Source organism: Argopecten irradians, chromosome 14 (assembly GCF_041381155.1).
Source record: "Argopecten irradians isolate NY chromosome 14, Ai_NY, whole genome shotgun sequence".
NCBI classification, from domain to species: Eukaryota; Metazoa; Mollusca; class Bivalvia; order Pectinida; family Pectinidae; genus Argopecten; species Argopecten irradians.
This window is the reverse complement of record NC_091147.1, coordinates 16,428,637-16,441,114: the sequence shown is the minus strand read 5'-3', so window position 1 is coordinate 16,441,114 and position 12,478 is coordinate 16,428,637. Positions and strand designations below refer to the sequence as shown.

The 12,478-nt window shown below is 32.0% G+C and overlaps 1 protein-coding gene across 2 annotated transcripts; it reads left to right on the top strand.

The window, feature by feature from the left end:
- Positions 1-1,838: 1,838 nt before the first annotated feature.
- On the top strand, positions 1,839-10,108 carry LOC138307593 (uncharacterized). 2 transcript variants are annotated; one of them, XM_069248396.1, is made up of 2 exons: positions 1,839-1,977; positions 6,148-10,108. In XM_069248396.1, exon 2 carries the CDS (start codon positions 6,166-6,168, stop codon positions 7,708-7,710), a length of 1,545 nt encoding a protein of 514 aa, XP_069104497.1. In that variant the 5' UTR covers positions 1,839-1,977; positions 6,148-6,165; the 3' UTR covers positions 7,711-10,108. The 2 variants fall into 2 exon arrangements, with proteins under 2 accessions (XP_069104497.1, XP_069104498.1); XM_069248397.1 differs by lacking the exon at positions 1,839-1,977 and adding an exon at positions 3,920-4,119.
- Positions 10,109-12,478: the final 2,370 nt, after the last annotated feature.

Genomic DNA, 12,478 nt, shown 5'->3' with positions numbered 1-12,478 from the left:
ACACGTATATAGTCTAGTTATTGTTATTGATAAAATGTCATTTACGGTAGCTAGGTATACTGTACAGAGACTGCAGCTAGTTTTAATGAACATCGTAAAAACAGCAGAGATAGAAAATGTTGTTAAAATCATTTTATTAGTAGTTGTGACTCTAAAAAGTGGACACATAATTATGAAGTACTATGACTTCTGATAACATGTTTCAGATGGTAAACAAAACTTAAGCACAAAAATAGTCATAAAATGCAAAAATAAATACAAGCAAATAGCAAAAAACGGATGGAGATGGGTGGGTTTTGGAGAGCTAGATATAGAGTTGAAACAAAGCAGAGTCGAAAAACGTGGAGTCTGATAGGTCCTGACGCTGATTGGTCCACCAAAACCGATCAGTCGCTGACTGACCCTCTAATCGTCAAGCATCACACGGTGATCATGTAATTATAAGGGTTCAACTAACCATACATCTGAGAGCAAGACCAACCTAAACTTGTAATTGAATGTACCCTATGGTAAATCACCGGACTCCGATTTATTAGCTATATACCTGCACATATATATAAATTCTCTCATTTAATATGTAGCATTACCTCCTTAGTGCATAAATGTATTTATTGTACCAAGATACAAGATATAAGTATTGTTATCTAACGTCGTATATTGAGAAATTAATTACACCAGCTCTGTAGAGCTATTATTGCGACAAAAACAATGATAAATAGAATAAATATATGGCAGCTAGGTGCATTTTTTCATTTCTGAAATATTTTATTGACAATACAAATATAAAGAAAATTACAAAGTATTGTTAAAAGAATTAGACAACAGGCGCAATGCCTATATCAGTCTTCTTCTATTACTTCCGGTTAGACTTGGTAGCTAGGTGCACTGTATTGAGACTGAAGCTAGTGACATCGTAAAAAACAACATAGATAAAAATATGTTGCTAAGTACGATGACGTACGATGACTTTTGATGATATGTTTTAACAAAAATAGGCACCAATGTCGAGAATATGCAGCATACCAGGTAAAAAGAGGCCAATAAAGGAAAAAAATGATGTTGCAGTTTACAAGCTCGATTTACATTGGCTGTTATAACAGCGTACTGATTTCAAAGAAAAGAGAGTACCTAAATAAATTTTAAATTTTGAAGAGATTATATATCGTATATTGGTTCATTACGAGTAGTTTGAAGATATTTTTATATTGTGGATCAAAAATCTAACTAGGTTAATTCTTAAAACATTTATTTTTTAATTTTCTGTCTTAATTTTAGTAGCAGTTAATATCAATTGGATAGATTAAGTGTTCCTTAACACATATGGCCTATTGGGTTAATCAAAACACGAGAAATTACATATCTAATACATGTATATGGTGAAAGTTCTAAAGTTCATTTTGTGCTTATCATGAACCGTATTTATGAAAGATATGCTTGCTTTGTATGATGTTGTCCTTTAAATAGTTTTTATTTTTAATATCATTATACACGTAAGTGTCACGGCTAGAGAGATGTTTAAAAATAGAACACATACTAAATATAGACTTATATAGGTTTTTCCGGATTCGTGTGTTATCAGCATTTACCTAGAATTGACATTGTTTACATTGAAATAAAATGTTCTGATTTATTTTAATTTTTTGTTTTTTGTTTTGAAAGAATTATAAACACGTGTGGTAATAATATTACATTATAGCATGCCACTCTGGGTACAATTAGGTCAAGCATATGTATAACTTTCTTAAAGAACAAAAGGATATAGACACACATACATAAGATATGCACATGTGTTTTTACATATTAACAATACCACGCTCTACTTTCGGTTTAGTAACATTTACTATTGTTACTATTGGCTACATTTGTAATCAGGACACTCATACAGGCTGCTCTCAGTGAAAGAGGTAGGGGGCTAGCGCTGTTCTCAGTAAAATATGTCAACAGGCTGTTCTCTGTAAAAGATGAAAACGTCCAAAGGTAACTTATAATTTTGATATCAAAGCTGTATGTAATGATTATGTTTTTGAAGAGAACAGTGAAGACAATCATACTACTTATATATATATACACACAATATTTTATTGAAAATATCAAACAAACAACGAAGTCATCGGTAATATTGTATGGAAATTCATGTCTGTGAATATTAAGAAGAATTCGTGTTATATCCTAATTAAAAAATAAAACCTAATAACGAGAGTTCGTACAAGATTAACACTTCCTGGTTATCTTAATACGTATTGCATCAGCCAATGTAATATTTCCAAGTAATCATTTAGTATGCATATGACCCCTTTAAAATTGAGCACATCATAAAACAACGAATACATGTACAATACCCATTATCGTAAAAGCAAAGCTCTTTGAAAATATATTATGACAAATTCATAAATAAGTGTTTACTATACTTTTTCCTCGATCGTTGTAAAATGATATTGACGACTTGCAGATTTTATAATTAGATTTTGAAATTAAAGTGAATAATCGGGCAAAGTATCCATTCTACAGACATCCAATGATTGTATGTCTACTGGATAGAATGATATAAAAATACACACTGTTATCACTTTATTTGATTAATATGAAATGTCGTTATGCAACTCCAGTACCATTACAATATGTAACACAACAATAATATTACTTGGTTTTCAGTGCCGTTACCAGTCATCCAACAGCACTAGAACTATTAACCGCTATATGTGTTAACATAAGGCAATCTTGCTTAGCCTTTTTAGTATATCTATTCACATGAATCATATTGCATCTATATTTAGAGTAACGGGAATATTATTGTTCATTTATATACAAAACATCTATAATTAGTTATACTGTTGATATATGTACTGCGCAGTAATGTTGTCCTAAGTGTACCTCTATAACTGCATGTTATGCATCTAACTGTTCGTAACGGGCACAATAGGACAATGGCGATTTAAATACAATTTTAGTCTTGTACTAAATATGTTATGACAGTATGTCGTAAAATATGTCATGTGAAATAGAACAAATCTCTATTTATATGAAATGATGCAACTTGGTCTATTTTTAAAAATCGGTTAGCATTTCATGGTTAGAACTTCTCTTAAAGTATCACCACTTTTTAAACTATAATAATATGAAATAAAATCTTAATCGCAGTAACTGAATCAAAGGCTTGTATATTGAAGATGTTTTGGTGGTATCATTTTATAATTATTCTAATCCTCAAGGATTTAAAACTGTTTTGTGTTTTTATGCCTTATCAATTTACAAGAAAAAAAGAGTGCCTCAATAAATTTTAAATTTTGAGGAGAAAATATAATATATATAGTTGATTCATCAAAATAGGTTTGAATACATTTTTATATTATGGTACAAAGATCTAATCAAGATATTCCTTAAAACATTTTTTCTTCACATTTGGTTTTAATTTTAGTATGAGTTAATGTCGATGGGGTTAATTAGGTATTTCTATTAATAAATACATCTGACCAATTAAGTTGATTAAAAATCGAGAAATGACATATCTAATGTATTATGAATGTCCATTTTGTGCTGAGTCGTGTATACCTAAGATACATGTATGTGTGCTATGTGTAATAATGTTGTCCTTTTAATAGCTTTTTATCTTTATTATACACGTAAGTGTCCCGGGAAGAGAGATGCTTAAAATAGAATATGTTACCCTTGAATGGGGCGAAAGCGCTCACTAGTCAGTCGTTATTGTTTTCATTTCTTATAGATTTCGTCCGTAAAGATTTTTCTTTAAATTTATCATACCTTTGAATATATAGGTAATCCAGATGTGTGCGTTGTCAGCGTATACATGGAAACTGATATTGTTTACATTGAAAAAAAAGTTCTGTTTTATTGTAAATATTTGTAAGGCAGTCAGCATGAGGTAAAATATAATATTAAATTATAGGATGCCATTTGGGTAAAATTAGGTCAAACATATGTAGAACATAAGAACAAAGAAACATGCAGGTGTGTTTACATATAAACAATGTCTGTAACCATTAGTATATCTTTCGAGCGCTCTACTTTCGGTTTAGTATTATGTACTATTGACTATTTAATCGGACCAGGATATTTATACAGGTTGTTCTCAGTGAAAGAGGTTAATGAAAACGTCCAAAGGTAATTTATTATTTTGATATCAAAGCTGTATATAATGATTATGCTTTTTAAGAAAACAGTGAAGCCAAATTTACAACTTACATATACATTGTATTTTATGGGAAATATCATTCAAGCAGCGAAGTCATAAATGAGATCTTATAGAGTTAAAAAACTAAAATCTGAATTAACCAACAAGTCAGCAATACAGTTTTACAACGATGGATGAAAGAGTAAGGTGAAATGTAGTAAATACAGATTTAAGAAAATTTCAATGAAATAATTGCTTTTACGATAATGGATATTGCCCATGTGGATTGTATTCGTTAACTGACACATATGTATTGATATGTTTTATGTTTTATTTTAAATGGATCATGTGCATACTAAATGATGGGTCATGTGCATACTAAATGATTACTAGGAAATTCTACACTAATGGAATACGTATAAAGATAACTGGGAAGTGTTAATCTTGCACATGTATACGAACTCTCGTTAGTACAGTTCATGTCATTTTAGGAAATAACTAGAATTATTAGTCGGGCAAAGTATGCATTTTACAGACATTAAGCGCACAATTGATTGTAGGTCTACTTGGTTGACAGAGTTCCGATTGCAGTCAGTACTATTCGCCGCCATATTTGTTAACATAGACAATCTCGCTTAGCCTCGTTTTCGACATTATGACTCCGGATCTAATTTTGGATGCACTATTTTGTTGTCATGAATCATATTATTATTAGAGTGATAGGAATATTATTATTCATGTATATACAGAACATCTACAATTAGATATACTGTAGATATATGTACTCTGCAGTAAGCGCAGTGTTGTTCTTAGCATATCCCTATAACTACACACTTGTTACATACCTAACTGTTCGTAACGGGCACAATAGCTAGGACAATGACGATTTAAATCAAATTTTAGTCTGGGACTAAATACGATATGACAGCATGTATATGACAGCATGTCGTAAAATATGGTGAAATGGAACAGATTCTGTGTGTCTGAAATGAAGTAACTTGGTCTGTTTTAAAAGTCACATTTCATGGTTAGAACTACGCTTGAATTATCATCACTTATTAAAATATATATCAAATTTTAATTCCCTAAATATACTATATCAAATGCTTTCGATAACTTAAGATGGTCTGGCGGAATAATTTTATAATTATCTCAATCAGTTGAAAAAATGTGGCATTGTAATAACAGCAGAAGCAATGGAGAATATACTGAAAAACATGAATGCAGTTTACCAAAATTTGACCCATGCAAAAATATCGAAATTATAAAATAAGCCAATAACTATGGGCGGATGTAGGTGGGTAAAGTGTCAAAAAACAAAACGTTTCCGGAAATTTTAATAGTAATTTTGTACAATATAACTCTAAAATAGTTCAAGCTAGTTGGTAAGCTTCATATATGAAGTGTACTTTCATTAAATTAAATTAATTCAAAGTATCCGCCATTACAGAGGTTATTATGTAATCTCAAAATGTCACATTTCCAAATATTATTCTTAAAGAATTTTACATTTAAATACATGTAACCAACAGTTAAATGTATAAAAAGGGTAAAAAATAAATTAAGATGCAATGAGTTTTCACCAATAAAATGAATATCCAGAATGAAAGAGCATTATACCAAAATGTGAGTATTAAATGGTAACTGATAACAATAGTTTTAATGTTGAATACAAGTTTGTTCACAATTTTAATCTAAAAACACGAATAAAAAGTATTTGAACAATTGACTAGCAATAAATATGGTTCGGTACAATGCTCGTTTACTTGTTTCACATATGAATAACAATACACACATTTAAAAACCACAGATAACCTTAAGAGTATCACAAATAAAATCTTGTAAAGCATAAATAGATATGCATACCTTAAACGGCATTTGTGCTACTATCCTAATTCATTCACTGATACAGTATTATGCTTTATTCGGGTCCATAATTATTTTTCTTGTGTCTTCGAGAAAATATGGATTTTTTGTTCAATAAAAACTAGATATCATCTTTCCTATTTTGTTTTCAGATTAAAAAAGAAGATACCATGGCTGATGAAAGAGCTAGTTACAAGTATGACTTGTGTGTTGTATTTGACGACCGAAATTATTATCAAGTAAATGAGACTGTCCTGTCTGCCTTGGTAGAACTAGGAATCAGCTATTGTGATACAGAGTGGGATATCATACCTGGACAGCTTATCCTGGAAGGTATATTCAGCCTACTGAAATATTCATTGGCTATCCTGATCATACTCCCAGTTCCAGAAAAACTCTTATTATCGTTGAGACTAGCTATGTATTCTCTAGCCCTGACGTCAAAACGCTGCATTTACATTTCATTCAATGACGATCATCATTATTCGCGCGTAATAGGTATTTCCAGAACGCCAAGTTGGCTGGACGAGGTCATGCACCGCTTGTCGTCACCAGCACCGGTCGTGCATGAACCTCCTTGTGCAATAATTTTCAAGGTCCCGGATGCAACATGTTTTGAAGACTTTCTTTTCAATAATGGGCTGATCAAAAATGGCTTCACAGATTTGAACATTTTAGGAATAAAGATATTCAAGGAAATTGTGTTGGATTTACACTACTTCATGGAAAATGAGGCAAGTCATATAAAGTACAAAACAGACGAAATATTGGAGCAACTTCAATTCCTACGGTCATATGGAACAGAAGTAGAATTAAGAATCGACACCGAAGCAGAAAATATCAACGTTATCAGTGAATGTCTCGAAAAGGTATTTTCGACAGTCTGTGTTTGTGTATTTGACATTACAGGTCTGACATTTCGTGATTGGGTATTAACTTACAAACAGGAAGGACCGCTAGTTCTTGACAGGAAGTCGATAGCTGAGCTTTACACTTCAGTTAGACATGCCATGGTAGAGAGTAGCTTCTCTGAAGACGTCAACTTCCCAGAATACTCCAATGAAAAGAAGAGGACAAAGACATTTTATGGTACAGTTTTCCATGGCAAGGCCGAATCAATGGCTGATGCGGGTTTCTTTTTTGATGGATTGTATGATCGTGCAAGATGCTACCACTGCGGAGGAGCGAGGATCGGTTGGAAGAAATCAGATGACCCTTGGGTTAATCACGCGGAAGGGTTTCCACAATGTCCTTTGGTAAAGGCGAACATGTCATTGGAACAAATTAAGGAGGTACGTCGATCAGTATTAAATAAGAGACTAGCCGGCAATACTGACTATGCCTCAGTAGAGAGTAGAAAGTCAACTCTTGATGGTAAACTGGAAACGTCTCCATGTAAGCACACAAACGTGGAAACGTTCAGAAGAAATGTTGCTGAAGCTGGGTTTTATTACGTTGGGCCAGAGGACCGAGTTCGTTGTTTTTCCTGTGGTATAATGGTGTTAGGTTTTCTTTCTAGCAAATTAGAAGACCTGTTTATTCAACATGCGTACGCGTCTCTGTCGTGTAAGCATGTAAAGAGGTCCCTTTCCTCCGACACAATACGGGTTGCCATTACCGCAAAGGCCACCACAAGAAAGTATGGGTCAGTCGTGTTTTCAGTTCGGACTTTTGATAATAACAAAAAATGGCCGTATAACATGTTGTGTACATAATGCAGAGTGATAATTCCCAGTGATGATTCCCCCACCTATAAATGTTTACACAATTTAATAGACACTTGGCCAAATATGGTACGTGGTGCAGCCTTGGACCTCGGTGTTTTAAGGTAGAAGGCAGCTAGGTGATATAGTTAATTACGGCAAAATTTGCAAAAAAAATACATTCATAAACATAGACAACGTAACTAACCATTAGATATGTGATAAAATAGCCTATAAAAGCAAAATACAAAGGAGTGGAGTGTCTCTATGTGATTTCAAAGCCTCAAAGATGGATGAGAGGATACACCAATAAGGATAGACAAAAGAACCAAAAATACCTGTGAATAACGTAAAGATTCAATCAGAAAGGTTCATTTTTGTCGATACTAAGTCTAATTTTCATATACTATGTTAGTGATCTAACAGGCGAAACACATTTTCGATTTGCATATTACAGAGTTATCAGACGTATTAATTGTAATGTCATTTTATTGCAGAGAAAACGATGTTGTTGTTTTTTTTTTAATTTTTAAACGCACCATGATAGCATCGTGTTTTTAACACCTTAACTCCCAACTACGCATTTCTGCGCATTTTAATGTCGGTGTTGGAAAAATCGCAACATGTCTCTATTTTGTTGAGCTATCGGGATACTGTTTGCATGCTGTAAAATGACAGATAATAACCAACAACTTTTGTCGTAAGAAATTTTTTTTTGATAAAGTCTTTTTTCTCTTTCAGTGAGATAAAATATCATGCCAACTTGATTTTGAGCATTTTTGAATTGTTGACGTCATGGGTCAGACGGCGGAATCGCCGGAGCGGAGATTCGACATTGTATCTCGAAATTTGAAACAAGTAGCAAGAAAAATACTTGTATGTATACATAAATAAGAGCAGTGTTCTATGGTCATTTTTTCCGGGGTCAATTGTAATATTGGAATGAAAAAAAAAAACCAACAGTTTCTGTAAATATTTTCGCGGTCGATTTCCGTCAACTGTAACTTTCTAGCTATAATTTTCCTTGTGCTTGTATATTGACTTTGACAGTGTGTGTGAAAACGGGCAGCTAGCAATATTGATATTTTTGTAACAGTTTATTACTTTTTTTAGATACATTCTCGAAAACATTACATTTCGTCATTTTCATTAAGAAACATAATCATTGTTTCCATCTTCTTAAATAGCATGATACCATTAATATTGTCATTTCATTTGATCTACAGGGATGTTCAAATATTAAAGACATATCAAATTCATATAACATGACATATGTGCTGTTATTTGGGATTTTTTTATCAATTTGTATTGTTAGCATGTTTGTAAAATTAAATGGAAACATTTGTAAAAAAAAAACAAGAGGCCAAATGGCCTTAACGGTCATCTGACTACCTTAGCAATAATCATATAGGAAATTAATTAGATATAGTGTCATGGTAGCCACCTTCGATTTGGGATCAACCAGAGATGTGAAAACACTTTGTCGGAACCATGTCAGGATCATTTAATGCAAGTTTCAGCCAAATCGCACCGGTAGAACTTGAGAAGAAGTTCAAAATGTGCTTTCAAGATGGCGGCTGTGGCGGCCACCTTGGATTTCGGATCGACCTGAAAAATAACAACACTTTGTCGGGACCATGTCAGGATCATTTCATGCAAGTTTCAGCCAAATCGCACCGGTTGAACTTCAGAAGAAGTTCAAAAATTTATTTTCAAGATGGCGGCTGTGGCGGCCATCTTGGATTTCGGATCGACCCGAAAAATAACAACACTTTGTCGGGACCATGTCAGGATCATTTCATGCAAGTTTCAGCCAAATCGCACCGGTTGAACTTGAGAAGAAGTTCAAAATATGTTTTCAAGATGGCGGCTGTGGCGGCCATCTTGGATTTCGGATGGACCCGAAATATAATTACACTCTGTCGGGACAATGTCAGGATCATTTTATGTAAGTTTCAGCTAAATCGCACTGGTAGAACTTGAGAAGAAGTTCAAAATGTGAAAAGTTAACGCACGGCGGACGACGACAGACGAAACATGACGACTTCGGGTCAGATGACCTAAAAATATATATACATGTATACACTGTATAGATATTTAGCATAAAGAGCAAAAATTAGCAAAGCAAATTGATATATATGTATTATCATGACAGTGGTGTTCATATGGGCAAGCTTTGTTTTAGAAGTCGAGCTCATTCTTATCTCTTCCCACCTAGACATTATTTTTCTCCCATCATTTCACGAAAATGGTGAATGGTATAGAGTAATGCTGTACTAAAATGACACAATGCATGTTTTTGACTTTTGTTTTAGATTTTAGAGTATGATATAAAAATGAAATCATGCATGTGTTTACCTTAGATGGTTCATATGTTAAAGTTATCTTTGTGATACTAATTATAGACTACATTATAAGTGTGTATAATATATATATACATATTGTATAATAATGTAATGGTGCTATATAACTGTGACTATTTGCACGGAGGTTGATTACGCTATGTTGACAAGTTTGTCTGTTTGAGGTTTACGGCCCATCGACAACTAAGATCATTTAGGGCCAAATGTTGACAGGTAAGTTTTTAATTGGTTGGTAATGTATATATATGACAGTTATTTTTCGCGTCCATTCCATCCTTCTTTTATTACACATCTTCTATATATGCAAAAAGCTATAAAGATATACCTAAAAGAAAGACATTTTCAGCTCTACACATATTCAGTGTAAATTATTCTTTCGCTCAAACAGCCGCATCAACAGTATAATAGGTATTGATAAAAATAGGCACCTATCAAACTAATTTGTTTAATATTGTTAATGCATTCAGCAAAATTCATTACATTCTTTTTTTGGTTTATTTCTTTATCATCATTATGCATTTACATGTATTTATTTTGATGATCAGCAATGTTAAGGTTAATTTTGTCAAATACCTTTTCAAATATGATTTTTCAACGTATATTAATTTAAAGGTTTCTTTTGCAACATATTTACTTTGATAAAAAGTATTAAGCCTTTGAATATGAATCTGATGTCAACGTTTCTTTATGTAGATAAATACATAATATAATGAACCAATAGCGTTATTGAATGATTGTAGAATGAAGATATTGTTTTACCATCAATTAAAATGATATTCATAATATGACACAGAAAAAGTACACTTAAACTCGGTATTTATAATGCAATTTCGGTACATGTACTAATGAAGATTTTCATACACGTGTATATATTTTATTATGTTTGAAAACTCCTATTTTCATTCATGAAAATAAGCGAGTTTTAAATCAGCTAAAAGATACATATCACCTATATTCTTAGCCTCTTTCCGCTGTCAACTTTCATTTACTTCTGAACGAATCTATATACTGTTTTTATTCATGTTTTTTTTTTAAATAACGTATTTTCATATTTGATACTTGTTTATTCATAATTATCTTGTACCAATTTGAAATACACCTTGTGACATGAATTCTTATTATATTTTTGATAATGTATAGCAATCAATGTGATTATGGTTCAAAAAAATTATTCCAACAAGAGATAATCTAAAAGATCTAAACCACTAACGAAATTATTTATGAACATATGTTGCGTAAGCCAAATACTTGCTGGGCAGTTGTTTTTTTATAAACCATGCACTGTTTAATACTATTATGTATGTATTTTTTTAAATGTGTGACACGTTAATAAAATATTTATTATACTCTGAACGGATGCTCACACTTTCCATGATAATGGCGATAAACAATCAATGGAACTTTTAATATCTACAATGTAATTCTGTAAAAATAACAAACACGATTTAGAATGTATATAAATTGTTTATTTATATTTTTTTTTTTGACAAATCAACATTAACAAAGATATATTTGATAGTAACAAATTAATATTTCCCATCGTATTACAACGATCATGACAAGTAGATAATATAGACAGATAATGTCTACTTGGTGTAACCAATAATGAATGTAAGGTGAATAGTAGAAGCTTAAGAGCTGACACTACTTTCAGTATTACCGTATGGCCGGTTATTTTATCATCCTAACGAAAATACAAAAATGTAACCGGCTATATGGTATTTTTGAGAATCTTCTTTTTATATTTGTTGTAAAATCTATTTTTAATGTTGATTTTTATGAGAATATACTGATTATGTTTGTTATTTCGATCGGTGTGCTGAAATATCGGCAATCACAACAAGCAGAATGAATTTGTCTTATTGGAGTCTATATAGATAATCATTTTTTCTTATTATGACTTACTTCTCGTTTATTTATTAGAGTTCAATGGTTACATATTGTATAAAACCATTGAGCTCAAATAAATAAACAAACTAGTATATTATTTATTTGTTGTTAGAGCTTGTAAAGGAATTATTGTACTCGTTTATTTATTTGAGCTCGAATAGGTAAACTTATTTGTTATAAGAACATACTTACTCGTTGTCTATTTGAGCTTGTATGGGTATATAATTTGTTATTAAGACATGATTATACTCATACGGATATCATCGTTATTTGTTACTAGTCTGGGAGCTTCTTTAAGCTCGCATGGGCAAACGTGTTTGTTATTATCTGTTGAATGGGCATGTGTATTGTTTAGCTTGTACTATTTTGTTATAGAGGTTTGTATGGGTATACATATCTGTTATAAGCTCTCTAAAGGGTATTGTTATTTTCTAAACTTACATAGGCTAACTCGTTTGTTATAGAAGCTTGAATGTGTATACTTATTTGTTATTAGGACTTCGAAAGGATATGGCTGATTGTTATTT

Bases quoted from the DNA above. Each gene is read 5' to 3' on its own strand.
- LOC138307593 (XM_069248396.1), top strand. From the start codon at position 6,166: ATGGCTGATGAAAGAGCTAGTTACAAGTATGACTTGTGTGTTGTATTT.